The sequence below is a fragment of the Trachemys scripta genome, chromosome 4, assembly GCF_013100865.1.
Source record: "Trachemys scripta elegans isolate TJP31775 chromosome 4, CAS_Tse_1.0, whole genome shotgun sequence".
NCBI classification, from domain to species: Eukaryota; Metazoa; Chordata; order Testudines; family Emydidae; genus Trachemys; species Trachemys scripta.
The window spans coordinates 90,100,711-90,121,675 of record NC_048301.1 but is presented as its reverse complement, the minus strand read 5'-3'; the positions used below and the strand labels follow the sequence as shown (position 1 = coordinate 90,121,675).

Genomic DNA, 20,965 nt, shown 5'->3' with positions numbered 1-20,965 from the left:
TTCACTTAACATGTTATCCAACACTAATAATGGCAATGTGATCCTTACATTTTCAAAGTGATATGTGGTGATTTAGTAACGCAGCTCTCATTAACATCAATGGGAGTTAAATGACTTAGTCCCTGAACTCTATTTTTGAAAATGTGTAGATGAGACTAAACTATTACTGACAAAAATAGTGTGTTTACTGGCCTGGTTTTAATCTGTAGCAACATATTTTCTACAATTTACTTTCCTGTATGGCAACTCCAGTAAGGGTTCAAGCTTTTACATGTAGTTGCAAATATATTTTGTACTGTGGCACTAGGTAGAGGTCATCCTTTTAAGCATTCAAGGAAATCAACTGTTAAGGAGGAAAAATAGCATCCTTTGTGGGATTGAATATCAGATGTGGAACTCAAACATTGTACAAGTTAAGGAACAGGCTTAATTTTCCTGAAGCAGAAGAGATGGGAAACAATTTTTTTGTAGGTGAAAAGCTAAATACTCCTCTCTGATCGGTGATAGAAGCATGCTAAGAGTGAATTTTAATTATGACTAAATTGTGGTATTACTCTTTCATACCCTGAACATCTGTTCCCTTCAGGAATGATGATTTATGCAGGCTATCAGTGGAGACAGCTTGCTACAGCTTATGTCATGGTTAGTGGGAAGAGTGTGGTAGTATTTCAGAAAATACCAGCATCTACATGAAGACAGGCCAGTGTGTATTATTAATATAATAGGGAAAGGGGAGCATGATGTGTCCATTTTTAATTTTGAAGTCAAATATTTACTTTACTTTTTTTTTCTCTTTTCTTCCAGACCATCTGTCATTAATGAAGAAAGTAACTTGGACGATGAATGGTCTGGTTCTTTCTACTGGTGCCAAGAGAAGGAAAACCAAGCCTGTCCTGTCCAACCGCATGAAGAAGCTTATTAAGAAGTCCTCACTCAGGATTTTGGTGTTTAAGAATTGCTCAGGGCAGGATGGCTATGAGATTATTGCAGCACAGGACCAAATTGAAAAGGTAAACTTTGTTTATTAAACAGCTCAAATTTCCTGGAAAAAAATTGTCCTCATTCCTAGGATGACCAGATGTCCCGATTTTATAGGGACAGTCCCGATTTTTGGGTCTTTTTCTTAAATAGCCTCCTATTATCCCCCACCCCCGTCCCAATTTTTTACACTTGCTATCTGGTCACCCTACTCACTCCTCCATATTAATTATTCTTTATTCCAAATAATTATTTGATTAGATTATAGATTTGATTTAACATTTTAGAAAAAGTGTACAATATAGTTTGTCTTAAATTACTAAAACAGCATAATTATACAGTATCATGCTCCTAAATATACACTAGAAGCAAAAATCCTTTTCCTTAACTAAAGACTTTCTTGGCAATTTAATAGTTTCTGGGTTAATGTGTTCTCTTTATGTATGCTCTTATAACAACAAATACTTAAATAATCAGGCAAATCCATAAGTATATTGGTAGCGTTCAAAAGACACAGTTAGTATCGATAAATTACACTGTCAGGATTTCTATCATTATTCCATGTTATCTTTTAAATAAGTCTGAAAAGGTATATATAATCTTTTCACAGCCTTACAGCCCAATTCACCTCCTACTGAAGTCTCTGGAAAGATTTCCATTGTGTGCAATGGGCATTGGATTGGATGCCTGGAGCATTGACATTCCATCCTCTCTGATTTATGAATTCCTTTGAATTCCATCGGGTCCCATTTAAAAAATAAAAACTAGGAAAGGTGTAAAATTCAGGCACTTAGGGATTGTCTACATAAAAATTTATTTTGTGGCAAGCTGGGGTGTGAATCTCCATGCACTAGCCTGCTTTGGACTAACTGTCTGTGTGGGCCCTGCTGATGCACATTCACAATTCATTAATGTGCTTTGATCTAGTCCTCTTTGAAATAGGACCAATCAGAGTGTATTAGCGAACTGTTAACGTGCAGGATCCACACAATCTGCAGCAGGCTAGTTCAGGGTAGATTCGGACACCAACTTGCTGCTAACTAGTTATTTGTGTAGACAAGGCTTAAGAAATTACAGACATAAAGACTATATAATTACCCAGCAAGAAAGAGACTAAACATCTTTCTTCTTTCTATGGAATGTGGCGCACTAAAAATCTTCCCATATTGAGGAATGTATTACAGTTTTTACTACTATGAGCACTGATGCTAATTTACAAAAAGAAATTATAGAAAACCTTGAACTTATATTTCTTACATAAAAATCATTCTGAGAAGCTGCCTTCTGACTGGAAAGTTCAGGACTGGTTAAAGCAAATGGAGGCAGCTTGTGGACCTACAGGCAGGGCTGGACTAGCATGTTCAGGCAAGCAGGCCAAGCAATATCTTTTGCGCAACTCATAAGATAAGTAATTTGCTAATAGGTGAATAAAATCCTCTGTCCAGCCCACCAAGATATCTCCCCACACACAATATTTCTGGTAAATTTAAACAGCATATTTCTCCTTTCTGAGTCAGGGATAAAAGATCACCCTGGCATTTTTGGTCTCGCTATGTACAGTTATAGAGGAGAAAGGAGCTTCTGAGGGAATTCAGTCTTCTGTATGTGCATAATATTTGTTTGTTTAATTTGAACATAGTCATTCAGTTTTCTATTAAATACATTTTTCAAAATGTAATTTAGTATGTCTCTGTTGCTTTTGTCCATCACTTTACGCTTTTTCTTCTGTCTTTCATTTTCAGCCTTTTGGTCTCTTCTCTTCTGATTGTCTCCTTCCCTTTCATTTCCTTCCTCACTCTCCTTCCTTCTCTTGTCATTTTATCTTCCCTCCAAATACACCCTCTTTTCTTCCTCATTCCGGTATTTCTCTGGTTCTTCACAGCTCTGCCAAAAACATCTTCTGTGACATTGGGCAAGATACAATCTCTTTGTGCTACTATTCTCCATCTGTAAAATGGAAATGATGATACTAGTCTACTTTACAGGATGTTATGAGGACAAATTCAGATAACATAGTGGTAATCACCATAGAAAAGCCTAATAATAATACTGGGGACATTATTCAAACGATAGGTCCATACCTTTATCTCCTGAAGATCTCCTACAGTGACTTCATATGCTTGTTGCACAACATGGGGGGATAGACTGGAACAGCACCTTGTAGAAGACACCTTTAGGTGAAAATAACCATCCTCTGCATCCTCTCCTTCACAAAGAGCACAGCAGGCAAAAGTCTATCGGTGGAAGTCCTGTAGAGCCCTGATCAGAACTGAAAATTGCCTTTTCTTGTCACTTGGCCAGGGGAGGCCAGTTTGTACAACTCTGTTTAAATAAAAGAAGGAATAGAATCCAGCTCACTATATGGCTAATGTGATAAAGCTATCCAAATTTACTTCTGTCTCTAAAATAAGCAAATAGGACTAAATACACAACAAGAATAATCTGTTGAGTAAGAAGGTGCTGCAGTACATGGTCATTTTTCAGAATATAATCACACTTAAAGCCGTGAGGCTATCCTGCTCCCATGGATGAGTCAGTAACCACCTCTCATAGGACTTTCATTAGCCTTCATCCACCAGGGGAAGTGGGTCCACCTCACAAATATTGGGTTGACCCCATCAGATATCTGCTGCAGCTTTGCCCAGGGACGTAAAACATTTCCTCCATCTTGCTCCTCAACCATGATGCCAGTAGCGACCATCTCTTTTCTAATCTGATAGATGCTTATCAATAAGGAATGAGGGGGAAATGTCACTACTATTGGCTGTATCTCAACTGTCCACAAGCCAGATTCATCAGATTGTGCAAAATCCTCCCATTTTCATTTATCCATTATGTGGACCTCCTGTGGAGGCACTGCTACCTTATAACAGCAAATCTACTGATCGGGCATACCAAGTAGGCATTTTTAACTCATTCAGGGATTTACTGGTTTTTTTCCTCTTATCTTCACTCTGAACAGGACCAATGAGATAAACAGCCTATCCAGATACATTTCAAAATTAAAACAAACCAGAAATAAGGATACTTGGAAAATTAGCAAAAGGAAAGAAAAAATATTAAACACATAACAAGCTGCAAAATGCAGAAAACATCTAAGTTATCAATAAGTATTTTTTCAAATATTTATATAATATCTATTAATTCATCTCTTAGGTTTTTATATAATGACTTCTATTTGCAATAGAAAAATAATAATTCAGCCCCTTGAGCAATAACAGAGAATATATATCAAGAATAAGGAAATGTCACCATTATTAAATAGCGACTTTACCTCTGTCTTCAAGTGCCGAATGCTACAAAAGGCCAGGGTGTACTTGGGAGATGTAATAATGGAGATATCCCATCTCCTAGAACTGGAAGGGACCTTGAAAGGTCATCGAGTCCAGCCCCCTGCCTTCACTAGCAGGACCAAGTACTGATTTTGCCCCAGATCCCCAAGTGGCCCCCTCAAGGATTGAACTCACAACCCTGGGTTTAGCAGGCCAATGCTCAAACCACTGAGCTATCCCTCTTCTCAATTCCTCATAATTGTTCAAATTGTGTGATTTGGTCATTTTGTGAAGAGGTCATTTAAGAATCTAAAAAGAGGATATTCTGAAGTTCAGCATAAAAAGTTGAGGACAGGAATGTGATTAGTGGCTTGTCAAGTGGCTAGAGATCATTCTGACTTCACAATTCTTCTGGAAAGTACTCTATTATTATTATTATTATTTATTTATTATGGTGTATTATAGTAACACCTACATATTCTAATCAGTATCCTATTGTGCCAAGCACGGTACGGACATATAATAAAATAGTCATACCCTGTCTTAAAGAACTTGCAATCTAAAGTTCATAATTATCCTATAAAAGTAGCTGGTGCTGGAATTTACAACCAGTTTTACCAATTATAGTCAGCTGTTACAATATGACTTTCAGCGTTCACTGTTGCCTATTTGAGATTCATCTAGGTAGCAAAATCCCCTGGAAAGTAAATCAGCACTCTTTAAGAGGTTAGAGTTTGGACCTAAAAAGTCATAATAACTGAAGGATTGTCTTCTTGGTAAAATGCATCTGTTTTGTTGTTTGTCCAGCCAAATTTTAAAAATAAACAATGTGTGGGTAGGACCTAGATCAAAAAGAATTTTGACCACTGGACTAGACCTAAAAAAGAGAATACAGGTTAACAATTCAGTTCAGACTATGCTGATACCATTCTATGATGCTGAAGCATAAGAGCCATGTTTATTTCAAGCTCCATTGAAAACACAGAAATAAAATGGTTATTAAGGGTGGAGGAGGGGGAAAGTGAGTAGCAAAAGGATTAAATCTGTCAGAGAAGCTTTTATATTTACTTTGGTTAATCTTTGATTAAAAAGTGTTATATTTATCTTCCCTCTTCACTTAAAAAACCTTTAGAGACTGTGTTATGATATATTATATCTCTGATTTGCTGATGCTTGAGGTAAATAGCAAATTTTCAACTTGATTTATTTTTCACAAGGATAAATTGATCCTATGTGATTGTCGTTGGAAGACTATTCTTGCAAGACATCATTCACATAATTCTCATTTATAATATGCAAGACAAAACTGACAAATAGCAAAAAGGGAACTTTAATCTAGGTAGCTGAAAATATGTTACATTCATAACTCTAATTACTGCATCCCCCCCCCATTGTTCTAAATTCAAACTGTCTTCACATCTATTGGATCTGAACACTTTGGTTCAGGCATCTGCCCTGTGGAATGTAAACAGACAAAGCTGTTTTCAAAGAGGCAGAAACTTCAGAGCCTTGGACTCCTCTAGAAGCATCAGCAGCAAAATGATTCAAAGTGCTCAGCTATGTAGAAGTACTGATATGGGCCCCTGGTGAGAAAGAGTGCAATTCTAGAGGTCACTTCAAGAGATGCTTTCATGCAGAATACTTCAGTTCCAAGTGTGCTGTTGGATGCAAGAAGCACTACATTGGTCCCAGGTGGGCCATGTGCCTCTGATTATCATCTCCTTTTTTTAGCTTCTGCTGTGGTGTGGCCAGCTGTGAGTGCTACTCCATTCAGAAACTGGAGGCCCTGAATCTGTATGCAGTCCAACTCAGATTAGCATTTATAGGACAGTGGTTCTCAAACTTTTGTATTGATGACCCCTTTCACACAGCAAGCCTCTGTGACTCCCCGCCCCATAAATTAAAAATACTTTTTTTCATATTTAGCACTATTATAAATGCTGGAGGTAAAGCGGGGTTAGGGGTGGTGGCTGACAGCTCACGACCCCCCACGTAATAACCTCGTGACCCCCAGTTTGAGAACTCCTGTTATAGGACATATGCTGGACAAGTTTGCAACAGTTTTCTTACCAAAGGGCAGCTTTCTGGAAATTCAAAGCTCAGTAGCTTCTATGAGGTCTTAACTAAAGAATATATAAGATGTTTCTGTGACTTCAATGACTTATACAAACACATAATTCTGTTTACCAAATTTAGGATGAAATCCCTGGAAGGCATTTTTAAAATATAGACTAGATACTCAACTACTAAATCCCCTCTACATCTCTCCAAACTTAAACCTGCCTTAGGCAGCAGCTAAGGAGTTTGGAGTATAATGTACTTTGGCAATCCTGGCTGGTGGTGCAGCCCCTTCTCAACTGTTATCTTCCAGTCCATGTTACAGCAATCTTGAAGCTACTCTAACTTGCACTGGGGAATGAAAGAAGGAAAGAAAAAGCAAGGAAATACAAAGCTTTGTGGATAATGTGTTTTCGTTATTTCTTCCATTTCATTGTATTTGGCAGAGAAACATATGCTTCTAAGGGTATTTTACATTCTGAGCTCATAGGTATAATTTCCAGTTTGAGGAGACACACCCATGCTAGCTCTACTCATTAGTATGGTAAAAATAGACCTGTCCCTCGCGCTGCCATGGCTACACTATTTTTAGCATGCGAACTTGATCAGTGCTACCATGGGTATGTCTCCTAGAGCTGGAAATTATACCTTCAAGCTCGAAGTGTAGACATAGACATACACAAGTCTGGTGCAAGATGACAGTTGCAGAATGTTTCTGCTCTTGGAGCAAGACATGTAGCTTACTGTTATAGTTAAACATGGAACTAATATAACTGGACACATTTTTTTTTACAATTTACCACAGTGGTAGAAAAAAAAAACTTCATTGTTTCAAGCCCTGGTTTTCTATATGGGAGCACTTTGAAAAAGGAACATCACCTGGATGACCTGGAATGGGCATGGTAGATGAATAATGTCTTCAATATTTCCTCTTCTTGTTTCTTTTCAACAGTTCCATGAACAGTGAATTTCACCTGGTCAAAGTATTGCCATTTCTGTCATCTTTAAAGTAACTTGTATGCTATTTTCTTTCAGAGAATGACAGGTAATTTCACTGGCATCATTTCAGTGACCGTTTCAGCTTATTCACACAATTACTAGAGTGATTCACCTTTTTAGTGTACATTAAATTTGCATTCACTGTACACTATTGCACAACTCCAGAACAACTATAGATAGTTCATATGCTTAAGTACTATGGTTACTGTACAGATAGAAAAAAAGGAACACTGGGTATTAAAACATGCATTCTTAATAAAGCATGTGTTGCATACTAGTAATATTTAAAAGAACACTACAAAAGATTGTATATTTCTAAATGAATTGTCTTACCCATATGATGCTCAACACCTTACATTATTAAATCTTAAAGATTTTTAATACTATAAATTTATTTTTTGCCATTTATACTATTTGTAAAGTTAAAAGTAGCTGGTTTCTGACATAGTGAGGGAGAGCAATTCCATAGAATTGTCTTCTGAACGCATGATGTTGGCTCAGTTGCTTGGAGAAATACCACTGTATTTCAACAGGGCTTGGGAATTTGGGTATGATAAATGTGTTCCAGCATGATATACAAATCATGGATGGGATCTCTCTAAAAGCTATGATAAATGACTAGAAAACAGCAGGAAAATGCAGAGTAAGTATAGTTTAGGATCTGACCTTGCATGCAGAACCAATAGTGTGTGAGCCTCCTCAGTTATAATGGTATTTAAAAGAACCAAACTTTTAGGCCTTGTTTGATTAATAGGCTTATAAATACCATTCTTACAAATCCAGGACACTTGAAATACATTGGAATAGATCCTTAGGTCAAGCCAAGATATGCTTGGTACAGGACCTAAAGGAAGGGGGCTGAATTGATAGGTCTGAAGACACTGCCACAAATAGTGTTACTTCACCTTTTTTTCCTCTAATCCTGTGAGCAGTTGGGCCCAGGACTGCCCAGGAATTCTGAACATGCCTTTTTTGCTCTCCGTGCATTGCTGGAGGAGCACAAAATCCTTGGAGAGGGCCAAGGCAATTGGTAGAACCCATCTAGCATTAAACAAAGATGAACAAGATTTATGACAGCCAAGATCTTTGCTGTAGTAGCAGCTGGTATCCTGAAGACCAGGAGCTCCATGAGAACTCTTTTAGGTTACACATTTCAAAGAAAAGCACAGTTTCCATCTGTCAACAGCTACTATTTTGTAGGAAGGCTACAAGATTCACACAGTCAAGATCTTGTTGATACTAAATGCCTTGATTAGCCTACCACACTTTCAGGCAACGTTCAGAAAAGTTTCTGAAATGAGAAAAATTTGGAGACATTTTTAATAATATTCAGTTCTCAGATCTTTAGGTCAAACAAATCTGGAGCATTCTAGTAATGGTTTAGATCGGGGTCAGCGACCTTTCAGAAGTGGTGTGCCGAGTTGTCATTTATTCACTCTAATTTTAATTTAAGGTTTTGCGTGCCAGTAATAAATTTTAATGTTTTTAGAAAGTCTCTTTCTATAAGTCTATAATATATAACTAAACTATTGTTGTATGTAAAGTAAATAAGGTTTTAAAAATGTTTAAGAAGCTTCATTTAAAATTAAATAAAAATGCAGAGCCCCCCGGACCGGTGGCCAGGACCCGGGCAGTGTGAGTGCCACTGAAAATCAGCTCGCGTGCCACCTTTGGCATGCATGCCATAGATTGCCTTCCCCGGTTTAGATGCTGTGATTTTTGGAACCAATAAGGACATGTTAGGCAGATAGGCCCCACACTGGCAACGAGAGGGTTAATGAAAGCCTGTGGATCCAATTTATCCCTTCTTTCTATACCTGCAGCAGATGTCAGACATGGATAGAGAGCTAAAAGGAGAAGATCTAGCCCAGTCCAAGGCTACCTAGGAAAAACAGCAGAGTGCTGCTTCTCCTGATGTGAGAGAAGTCTGGCTGAAGCCCAGAGATAAGCTTGGTGGTTGGATGGTCCTCCTGCTCTAAGGGGTGACCCAACTGTAGGTAACTGGCTGACGTATGGACTGTTGAAGAGAAGACCTGAATAAAATGGTTGGGTCCTATAGAAGTTCATTGGACAATCCTGTTTTTTTGTTTCTAATTTCATTTGGATTGTAATACTTCAGAAGGGGTAGGACTTGGCCAGAGGGCTAAAGCGCCACTACCACTCAAGAGGCAGCAAACTACCAGTGGCAAGCCAAGGCTGGGCAAGTTGTGATGTGATGGGCCATGAGAGGGCACTGTAGAGGTCATAAGAAAAAAACAAAATGAAAATAAATCTAAGAATTGGTCTTCTTCACAAAGCGGAATCTGGTTTAATAAAAATCTTTCTAGCTGATTATAGACTTTCTTCTTGGAATCCATGTCGGTATCCATAAAAAGCCACATACATGATGATGAAGCTGCTGATTCCAAGAACCATTCCTGAAACACATGAAACTCTTAATTGCACATGATTTTTGTTTTTAGGACAAAGGAAGGCTTTTATCTGAAGGTTCAAGGATAAGAGGTTGCCATTGTATATCTTTCAGAACTCATCATGAGCAAGGTGTCTTGTGCAGTGAACCTCTTCTAGTCCTTTTAAACTCCACAACGAAATAAACAGTTTGTCACAAACTATTACTGAAGCTGCAGTCTGATTGTTAGGCTCCAACCTGGGTCTGGGTGTTTTGGGTTAGAGCCAGGGATCGTTTCTCCTGTCTCAGCTTCACTCAGCACTCTCTCTCAGAAGAAGCAGACAAGCCTTCTTATCTTATCTTACCTTAGTGGGGTCTGAGTAGCCACTGCCTCTTCCCAGCCCCTATATCCACTGGAGGATCATAGATTGCAAGGCCAGAGTGGACCACTGTGATAATCTAGTCTGACCTCCTATATAACACAGGCTATAGAACTTCCCCAGAATAATTACTTTTTGGACTGAATATATCTTTTAAAAAAATCCAATCTTGATTTTAAAAATTGCCAGTCCATCACAAGCCTGAGTAAATTATTCCAATGGTTAATTACCCTCACTGTTAAAAATATACACATTATTTCCATTCTGAATTTGGCTAGCTTCCATTTCCAGCCATTGGATTTTGTTATACTTTTTGCCTTCTAGACTGAGGAGTCCATTATCAAATATTTGTTCCCCATGTAGGTACTTACAGAGTGTGATCAAGTCACCCCTCAAGCTTCCTTTTGTTAAGCTAAATAGATAGACTTAAGAAACTCAGTCACTATAAGGCATGTTTTTCACTTCTTTAATCATTCTCATGGCTCTTCTATGAACCCATTCCGCTTTATAAGCATCCTTCTTGATTTGTGGACACCAGAACTGGACACAGTATTCCAGCGGTGGTCAGACTATTGCCAAATAGAGAGGTAATATAACCTCTCTCCTCCTAGTCAAGTTTCCCATGTTTATGCATGCAAGGATTACTTTAGCCCCAGTCTTGTTGGTTCTGACAGTACGAGGCTTCTGTAGGCAGTGCTTGGACATCTAAATTCACTATCCATCTTTCCTGGGCGATGCTTTTCCTTGGGTAGGTTTGTCAGTGTAGCAATGTCTCCGATGGGAGGCAGAGAAGGCCTGGTACATCCTGTCACAATATCCCATTGCTTCAGTTTGAAATTATAACAGGATGTTGAAAATGTCATAGGTATTTTACATGAGCCAGACTGCTGCTATATTTTTATCTTGTTCACTTTTCTTTTAACATTATCAATTTGTTTCCAATATATACAAAAACTACAAAGAAATGGAAGGAATCACTGAATATTAATCACATAGAAGTATACACAAACGAATAGGGGAAATGTTATAGTACAGCTTTGATTTTCCAAAACTGTCTTTTTTCTGAAACAGGGTCCCTTAATCTGTATTTGTTTGCATTTAAAATATTCGTGATTATGTGCAACCTAATTGTCCAAACTTCCCCAGAGTCTTCCAAAGCATTTGGATAGTAGAGGTTGTACTGCAGTCACACACACAAAAACAACCTCTTTGTCTGTTCAGTTATGGATGGGAGATGAAATAAAACAATGGTTAACATTTCTAGAGTTTAATATATATTGACAGCTTTGAATTATGATTTTAGAAAGTATTAGAGGCAGGCCAGCCCCTACGACTTCCCCTTCAGCAGCAAATACCACAGGAGTGTCTTCACCTCTGCTGGTGTGTCAAAACCCTTCCATCACCAAAAGGGAGCCATTTGCTTCAGTCACTTCAGTCTTCTTAAGATATTGCCACATTGTGTTTTACCTCTAGTGTGACCCAAGATCTCTGCCTACACACCCAACGCTTTTACACAGGGCAAATACCTTTTGTGTAGCTTAGTTAACAAAGGAATGATAACATTTCCTTGCACTCTTTGTCTTGTTTACTGAAATTGTGAGCTCTTTGTGGAAGAATGTCTTGTAATGTGTGTATGTACTGCACCTACCACTGACAGTATGTCTACACGGGGATAAAAGCACCATGGCTGGTCCAGGTCAGCTGACTCGGGCTTGTGGGGCTCGGGCTGCAGGGCTAAAAATTGCAGTGTAGACGTTAGGCACAGGCCTGAGCCCATGCTCTGGGATCCTTAACTCTCACGGGGTCCCAGATCTCGGGCTCCAGCCTGAGCCCAAATGTCTACACAGAGATTTGTCAGTCCTGGAGCCCGAGCCTGAGTCAGCTGCCATGGGCCAACCACAGGTTTTTAATTGCAGTGTAGACATACTCAAAGAGGCCCCAGTCTCCTTTGGGGCCTCCTGGCCCTCATGTAATACAAATGATTGATGATGATATCACAAATTGTTTTTTATGAAAGACAAAATATTTAGGGCCAGATCCTCAGTCCAGGTTAAGTTTCCTTTGCACCACTGGAATGATGTAAAGGTGACTTACAGCTGTCATAAAGGAGCAACTGGTGATTTCCTTGACAAAAGGGGGAATTTCTGGTGCTGTAAAGCCTGCATAGTCAGCTTTATGCCATATGCTTTCCCTTCCATGTAGGGGGAGTTTTGAGTTGGGTTGAGGACATGAGGGCCAGGAGAGTTGTCACCCACATAAGTTAGAGCAATCGACAATAGGTGCTGCCTTCAGGATTGGGGGAGATGAAACAGCTGAGGATCAAGCCCTTAGGTTTTCCTATGAACAGTAGTATCTTAATTATATATTATCCCAGGACTGCAGGTTTGTCATCATAAGGAAAAATGTCATGGACATGATCATTTTCCTGTTTGTCGGTGACTTTTGTGTCTGTATGAGTTTAAAAACTCATCCTGCAGCTGTGGCTTCTGTCCTGTGGGACTGAGCCCAGCATTGCAACCTGGTGCACAGATTCACAGCACTGCTCAGGTTTGGCTCAGCCACCCTTCTATCATGATAGGCTGGTGGCCAGGCCAAATTTCAGCGAGTGGCATTGTACCCTGGTGTGTGGGATAGCGTGCTGCTTGGGTTTGGCCTGAGCCAAACCTGGGCAGCACTGTGACCTTGTGTGCCAGGTTGCAACTCCCAGAATAGCGGCAGAAGCTGCTGCTGTGGGAGTGAGTGCAAGGCAAGCGGGAAGCCAGGAGCCAGCCCCAGCCCCTCAGAACACGAGTCACTGCTGCAGGGTGAGAGTGGGTTGGGTTTGCTCTCCAGTTCCCTTCTCCCCTCCAAGGCCTCTCCTCCTGACTAGGCTATTACTTATGGTTGCAATGCCGGAATGAGGAGGAATGGGGAGGAGGCAGCAGTGGAGAAGGATGCTGGGCTATGAGGAATAGTTGAATTTCATTTGTCACAGCATTTTTTTTATCATAAATCATGGAAAGGTCACCGTAAATCTTGTAACTCATGACTTCTACTAAATTTACCATGACTGCTTTGTGATTTTTGATAAAAAATGCTATGACAAATCTCCAGCCCTAATTACATTGTCCTTTAAAACAATTGTAATGATTGCTATAATTGACAGTCCTATCCAATATCTATTTAAAAGTATACCTTTTTGTTATTTTTCAGTATTTCATCTTATTTCACATTTTGTGAAAATTATTTATGACACTAGTTTTTTTTGATGATTTCGTCTTTTTTCCTGCTTCGATAGAATTGGATTTTCCGAGAAACAGTATGGAATGTTCAGTTTCTTTCTTGTTGTAAATTTGCATTCTACTGGATTTAGAGTTAGTACTAAGTAATGTGTACTTAGCCTGTCCATGTGTCTAGGTCAGAAAGAATCAAAGATCCAACAACTTTATACCATGAGTTTACCACTGTGTTCAGGCTTTTATTTAATTCATATAAGTATGAGGTTTGTAAGTGATTAAGACTGGATCTGCGGTTTTTTATTGCATTAAATAGGATTTAGTCTTGAAACATCTTTAGTGAGACAGTTTTGTTTTTATGAAGTTTTTAGATGCTTGCACAATAAGAATGAATCTTACTTCACCAGCAAAGCATCTGTACAACATTCATGGAGCAAAAATTGAAGATCTCATCAGTGGTAAGTAGAAATGTATGCAAAACACATAAGTGTTTGGAGATTATTTACCAATGCAAAGAATTCAGAGAGAAATAGCGGTGGCTGGAATTAACCAACATTTTTATCTCTAATATAGACAAGTGCATGGAATTGCACCACAAATTGAAAATACTCTAGAAAATAAATACATTGACACAACCATTGCCATGATCTTCATGATCTTTAGTATTTTGTTTTCAGAATTTATTTGCTGTTGTATCCAATTTATTTTCCCCTTCCATTATTGACAGAGAATGATTCTGTCTACTAATGCCTTTGCTCCTTTTATGTTTTTTGTTTTTTTGGTATTGTAAATTCCTAGGCCAGAAACTGTTCTAAACTATATATTTGTAAAGTGTTACTAATACCTACAGCACTGTGTGCTGAAGTGCAGTTTTACAATCTAGCCAGAGCCATAAACTGGTTCCTGCTTTCCTCCAGCTCCTGGAAGAAGTAAGTCGTATGCACCAGTTGTCTATGTCAGCATTGCCTCAAATACTTAAAAATCATAATTAGATCCCCAAAAACTTGAGATTGGCTTAAAAATAATGAGATTTTTAAAAATAAATTTGGATTTTTTTATTTGCCTTCTAATTTCTGGGTCTTTAGGATTTATATTCTCAAGTTTTTCTCTGCATTCAGAAAGGCTGTAACGTTTTTTTTTTTGTAAGAAAGCTGAGATTCTTATGTAATCACATGACTCCAGCAGCTGAACTTTAAGAAAAATTCCAAATATTGCTTGCAACAAATTTATTGCCTGCAGTAAATTGCCTGCAATTGCTCACAATAAAATCACAAGAGCTGGTAACACTGGACTGGCTCTAATGCTCAGATTGGTGTGTAGGTGGCGGTCAATGTTACCCCAACAGTTTCCCCTGTTTCTTTATGCCTCCTAATTCCTTTGCATGGCCACTCAGGAGAGTTCAAGATTGAGCCCTATATAAATAATATATCAATTATAAACAAAAACACAGTAAGAGAATGTGAAAGTTACAGTTTTTAAAAGTGATGCTTGAAAAGCTGATTATTTATAAGCCAGAAAGAGCTCAATTTGTCTTCATATTCCAAGCTGGGATTGCAGGACTAGCAGTTAGGAAAACCATATTTTTAATAGTAAACTAAGTACGTTTGATATGGAAGTGAGAAATAATAAATATATAACTGATGAGAATATTTACAGAGCCACTTTTATAGATTAGAACCTCAATGATTCTCACGTGTTATTAGCTGTTAATTTGACAGCATTAAAATGGAGTGATAGGAAATCGTTCCTTCTGTGTACCCTTAGGGGTTCCTGGCATCGGCCAGGCAGTCTATACCTCATGCAGTCTAACTACACAACTCCTGCTCTAACTACAAAGTTGCTTGTCCCATGAATTAATCTGAACTGCTCAGGTCCCATTCTCTAAATGGTTCAGGAAAATTCAGAGTGTATAATATCATTTTAAAAAAAGAAGCTGGAATAACATAGGTAAAATCAAGTTAGGATTGCCTGATTTATGGCTGTTCATGCAAACTTAATTCTGCCCCCTTATACATATACATTATGATGCAGTCTTTAATGACCTGATCACATACTGTTTTGTCCACAGGATCCCTGCCTCATTTAGGGGTGCACAGTATGGATACACAAATGCTTGAGTTTGCAACCTAAATAATATTATTTTAAAATCAACTTTTCGTATTTTTTTAAAGAAAAAAGGTAAAAATTAGTTCTATTATGAGAAGCTCTAACAACCCCCCATTATGCATCATCATCATAGTTTGAGCCCTGAACCTTCAGCATTTTGGCACTGACTGCTTCTAGTTGAGATCAGGTCTAACTATATTAGCTGGCAGTAGCAAAAGGCTATTGTCCCAGAATGGACATGAACTGCTGGGTCTGGGAGGTGGCTGGTGCAGCAGGAGCCTGGCTTATTTCTGCCCTCAGGAGATACAGAGAAGGGGTTCCTGCCCCATTGTGGTGCTGCCAGCGGATGGCATTCGATCCTGGGGATATGTTATTTTTCCAGGACAACGGAGCCCATCCACATTCTTTTTCCTCCAGCACTCCTCCGCTACAGCTACTCCTCAAATCCCAGGTTTCCAGAACAACTTGTAGTGCTGCTGCAACTTTTGCAGTGGCATCAACCCAACCTCAGAATATTCATGTTAAATTATTATTTTGCCATGCTGCCAAAATTTTCCTGAGGAACGCAAGCAAGAGAAGGGAAGTGGTGGTGATTTGAACAATTTATATCAGACTAGATGATGATAATAGCCCTCTCTGTCCTTAAAAATTAGGAATCTCAGAAATGGAATTTCATGGGACAAAGAAAAGCCCAAGGGCATTGCCCTTACCTGACTATCAAAAGTTTGCTGCAAACAATGCGTTGTTGAAGCTTCTCAAAGAAAAGGTTACAAGAATGTTTTATAGCGGAAAGTGTTAGGCAACCTAAATATATAGGGTTCGCTACCAGCTTCCCTTTAATAACTATTATTTGACAAATAATATGTGAACATGTAATTAAATAGGCTTTTGCAATGCATACATATAAGGAGCATAAGCTAAGATTGCATGTGCAAGCTGAACTCTGGCATTTTCTGACTTTTGAGTGAATTAACCTCTCAACCTTAATGTTCTGTTAACATACATTTTTTAAATTTTATCTAATGAGTTTCCTTTTGAACATATCATCCTGGCTTCTGACAAATATGATGACTTCATAGACAAATAATGGAAGTTATTAAAAGATTTCTAATTCTTCATCTAATTATAATACAGCATTGATTTATAGTTATATTTAAAAGTCCATTTCCAAGCCCCTTTTTGTTCTGCTTCCAAAGAAAATTCTGGTCTAACAAGTCATTTCATATGGGGGAAAGGAATGGTTAAAATATTTTAAAGTTTGGATACTTTACTTGGCCAGAGAAGATGGCTTGGTGGTCTGGTGAAAAGTGTTTTGACACTTTAGTTCCTTGGTATTTTCCTGTAAAACTGGAACCTGTCCTTGCTTCAGTGTTTTTATTGGCCCCATACCAAAGCCCATTGAGGTCAATGGGAGTATTTCTGTTGACATCTTTGGGTTTGATCTCTTATTCATTTCCCTGGATTATGAGATAGTGGCTGCCAAGGACAACACAAAAGCATGCCTGTGCCATGGGACAGCAACATATTGAAAACTCTAGAGTTATATATGCAATATTATTATTTACATTTTATTATATTTCAGAATAATATCATTAAAAGAACACAGAAAAATCCTAAAATACATTTTGTATCAAATGAATAATATTGTCCCATTTACGTATTTGGAATTTCATTGCATTATCAGCCCTTCTCGAACAACAACACAGTAAAAGTTGTATGCAGTATAGTATGTTTGTGATGTGTGATTATATATCTGTAATACAATTCCAAAATAGATGTAAAGTACAGTAGACCTTATAGAAACTTAGTCCATAATATCCATAGGATCTTTCATTTTTCTTATTACTATGTTTAGTATTCATCTATAATAATTACATTAAAAATTTTGAGCAGCCTAAGGTCTGTAGAAACGTTTATGTTCTTGGCTTTTTCAGCCCAAACAGTGTTGATTTCTATGGGACACTAATGGCTGAGGAAGAAGTCTCTTTTTAAGAGACATTGCCAACCTGCAGAGACCCTGGACAGCTTGTTAACTAATGCAGAGCAGCTTTGGATGGTGTGGTAAAGTGGAAATAGGGTTCTGCTGACTGTGCAAATATAAATTTTTTTTTGAACATACAACAACATTTACATTTAAAAATAAGACTGTGGGTTCAATCCTTTGTCCCTGTCAGCCGCATCAAGCAGCTGGAAAACTGACCTGAAGGTGCAGCTGAGGATTGCCCCCAAATTCCCTTTACACAGGGATATTCTTGGGTTGTGCAAAGCCAGTGTAGCCAGCTCCACACATCCCCAAGCCCCCTGCTTTGTGTAGAGGGTATGCCAGGAGCAGGGAGGGGAAGAATGGGCCAGAGCTCACACTGTTCTGGCAGATTCTTGGCTGGCGCAGCAGACACAAGAGGTGACACAACCCTGGACCTGTCTAAGTTCCACCAGGGGCCATTTCAGCCCTTGGCTGGCCCCAGGTTTGGCAGTGCAGGAAAGTGGCTTAGAACCACTTTTTCCCTCTCCATCCTCAGCTGCAATGTGTGTGTAAGCAGAGTCAGGATGAGCTCTACCCTGACATCTGGTGGTGAATTATGGCGAGTGTGGAAAAGAACTCCAGGGGCTGATCTTGTTTGCATAGGCACACCCACCCACCTGGCATGAGACAACAGCAACTGTTAGTGGTCACTTTGGATGGGGTGGGATCCCCAGTTTCTCTGTTATTGGGGCAGGAGGAGTAAAGTGTTGTTATCCTGATTATGTGATTCAAGGACAATGAAACTGTTTTATGACAGAGTGTCTCACCATCACCTAAGTAGCACTCGCTAGACAAGGGACATGGGTTCCACAATCCAGTGAATTGAGAGAGGATGGGGACAGGTATTTGTACCTGATGGTATGGACCCCCTTTGAGAGCTTGAAACATCAATTGCACTACCTCCTCTCTCCACTGTTGAATGTCAGAGCTAACTTTGAGTCTATTAGAAGTCTAGTTACAGGCTGCTGAGGTGAATTCACTTTGGGCCAATGGGGCACCAGCACTGGGGCTCCCCTACTATGAGCTGAAATCACAAAAGAGCTAAAGTTATTAAGAGCTGAGATCACTGAGTGCTGTGTTAAATAGTGGGGGAGCCTGAAGCTATATTGCTAAGCGGCTGGTGGAGCAGTTTGCGGGGATGGCTGGAGGGGCAGTGAGCGGCGTGGAGCCTTGCGGGGATGGTTGGAGCGGCCCAAGGGACAGTTGGAGCGGCCCAAGGAGCGGCGAGCGGAGCCGTTTGCGGGGACGGCTGGAGCGGCTCACAGGTCGGTGAGCAGAGCAGCTCGTAGAGCAGAGCAGTTTGTGGGACGGCAGGAAGTGGACTGGCTCATGGTGAAGGCTGCAGCGGAACCTCACGGAGAGACGGCCGGCCGGCCTCGGATCACATAAGGTGCCCCTTAACACCCTGCGTGCCCACCTTTTACTCTGGGTCTGCACTGACCAGGGACAGAGACTTTGGGCATTGTTGGACTTTGGGGACTCTGGGTGGTTGCTGGACCCAAGAGACTTTGGGGGTGTTGGACTTTGGAGACTCTGGGTGATTTTTGGGTTGCTGGATTCAAGAACCAAAGGGAAAGGACACAGCTCAATATGAATCTTGTTTGTGGTGTTTTTCCAATTTAATGTTTATGTCGTTTACCTCATGTTATTAAACATTTTTTGCTACATTCAGACTCCGTGCTTACAAGAGGGGAAGTATTGCCTCTTAGAGGTGCCCAGGGGGTGGTATGTAATTGTCCCAGGTCACTGGGTGGGGGCTCGAGCCATTTTTACATTGTGTTATTAAAATGGAACCCCTAGATACAGAGCCCGGCCCTTGTTGCTGCCAACTTAGATGGGCAGAATGGTTACATGTGTAAGCTTGGCACAGTTGGGGATGGAGGATTATACTGTACTATGTCTAACAACATCACGAGGTTGGCTGCTATTGTACCTGAGTACATTTTCTGCTATACAGTATGTTTTAAAAAGCTTGATACATATGAAATTAGGCTGCTAATGCAATGAAAGTCTACTGGACTCCATAGTTTTGAAGATTAATCCCGATTTTTTTATGGGAACTCTGCTTTCTACATTAGCTATGTGTTTGTTGAATTAGTCATTATGTGATGTCTTTTCTCTACAGTGAAATCTTTTGACCGTATCATTTTATCTCTTAAGCTGTCATAGGCGATCTGCAAAAAGTTTAGTACTGGAGACTTGTATATTGGTGATGCATTGAAAAGATGACTGGGTCTGATTTTCTACTATTCAAAGTTGGTGGAAAATGTGACTAAATCAGGAAGGTAGCATTTTACTCACTTTCAAAATGTCTACAATGACATATAGAGTTAGGCCTATTTGGTATGACAATAAATTGTCAACAGAATGTGTAGTAATAAAAACATACAGTAAACAACATCTGTACAAGACCTTCTAAAGCTTTTTTTTATAACATAGGTACCAGAAATGTTACATACTACATAGTTTTGAAAAATATTGTAATCTGACATCACACTTATAGCTGATATACCAGTCTGATCTCTAAGTGCGAGAATCTGAACTTTTTTTTAGACTACCTCCCTTTTTTTTTTAATTATGTATTTAAGAATGCTGGAATCCACTTATACACATTACCATCAACAGTGCCACCTTCAGGAAAGGAAAATGAGAAAACTTTTATTGGATGAGTTAAATGCAAAGACTGATGTTGACATTTTATGAACTTTTAAAGGACAGTTTTGACATTCTAAGAGCATTTTGGTTTCATGCATTTAAATGGTAGTGAAAGAAAGAAAGAAAGAAAGAAAGCTTAATTTCTGGTAGTGTCTGCACTCTTGCTTTATATTGTAATCTAAAATGCCTGGCAAAATTATTTTCTGGTATCTCAGTATTATTGCTTTTTGAGGTTAACAGAGTTTTGATTAATCTCTGATGCTGTTCAGCTAGGGTTACCATTCGTCCGGATTTACCCGGACATGTCCTCCTTTTTGTGCTAAAAATAGCGTCCGGGGGGAATTTGTAAAGCACTCAAAATGTCCGGGATTTCCCCCCTCCCCGGCAGAGCAGAGCGAGCGGCTGGGAGGGCTGCAGGAAAGTCCCGGGCTGGACTCAGGAGCAGCTGGAGAGGAGCTCCGCCCTGCATTCTGAGCAAGTGTATCAGCACAAAGTGCAGCCCTCCCCTTTTGCAACTGGGAGCGGTTTCTGCCATGCAGCGTAGCAAAACGGGAGCGAGAGCACTTTGTGCTGATACAAGGGCAGCTCTCCCCTGCAGCCCGGTCCGGCAGCACTGTGCAGGGCCAGGGACCGGGTTTTGTTGTGCTGGGGAGCGCAGCCACGTGTCCGGCTGGCACAGAGCCCAACACCCTGTTCTGAGCAGCAGGGTAAGGGGGTCAGGGGGCAGGAGAAGGGGCAGGGAGGTTCTGGAGGGGGCAGTCAAGAAACGGGGGGGGGCTTTTTGGGGGGAGTGGAGAAAGTTTTGGGCAGTCAGGGTACAGGTAGGGGGTAGGGTCCTGGGGGGCAGTTGGGGGGGGTCTTAGGAGGGGGCAGTTAGGGGACAAGGAACA

General features: G+C 39.8%; 1 protein-coding gene across 1 annotated transcript in view; it reads left to right on the top strand.

Moving 5' to 3' along the window:
• Positions 1-20,965, top strand: part of DCDC1 (doublecortin domain containing 1) — a 420,863-nt gene that overhangs the window by 61,587 nt on the left and 338,311 nt on the right. The window contains exons 6-7 of the mRNA XM_034769879.1: positions 805-1,010; positions 13,656-13,749. Coding sequence (XP_034625770.1) covers positions 805-1,010; positions 13,656-13,749 — 300 coding nt within the window. The remainder of the gene's footprint in view (positions 1-804; positions 1,011-13,655; positions 13,750-20,965) is intronic.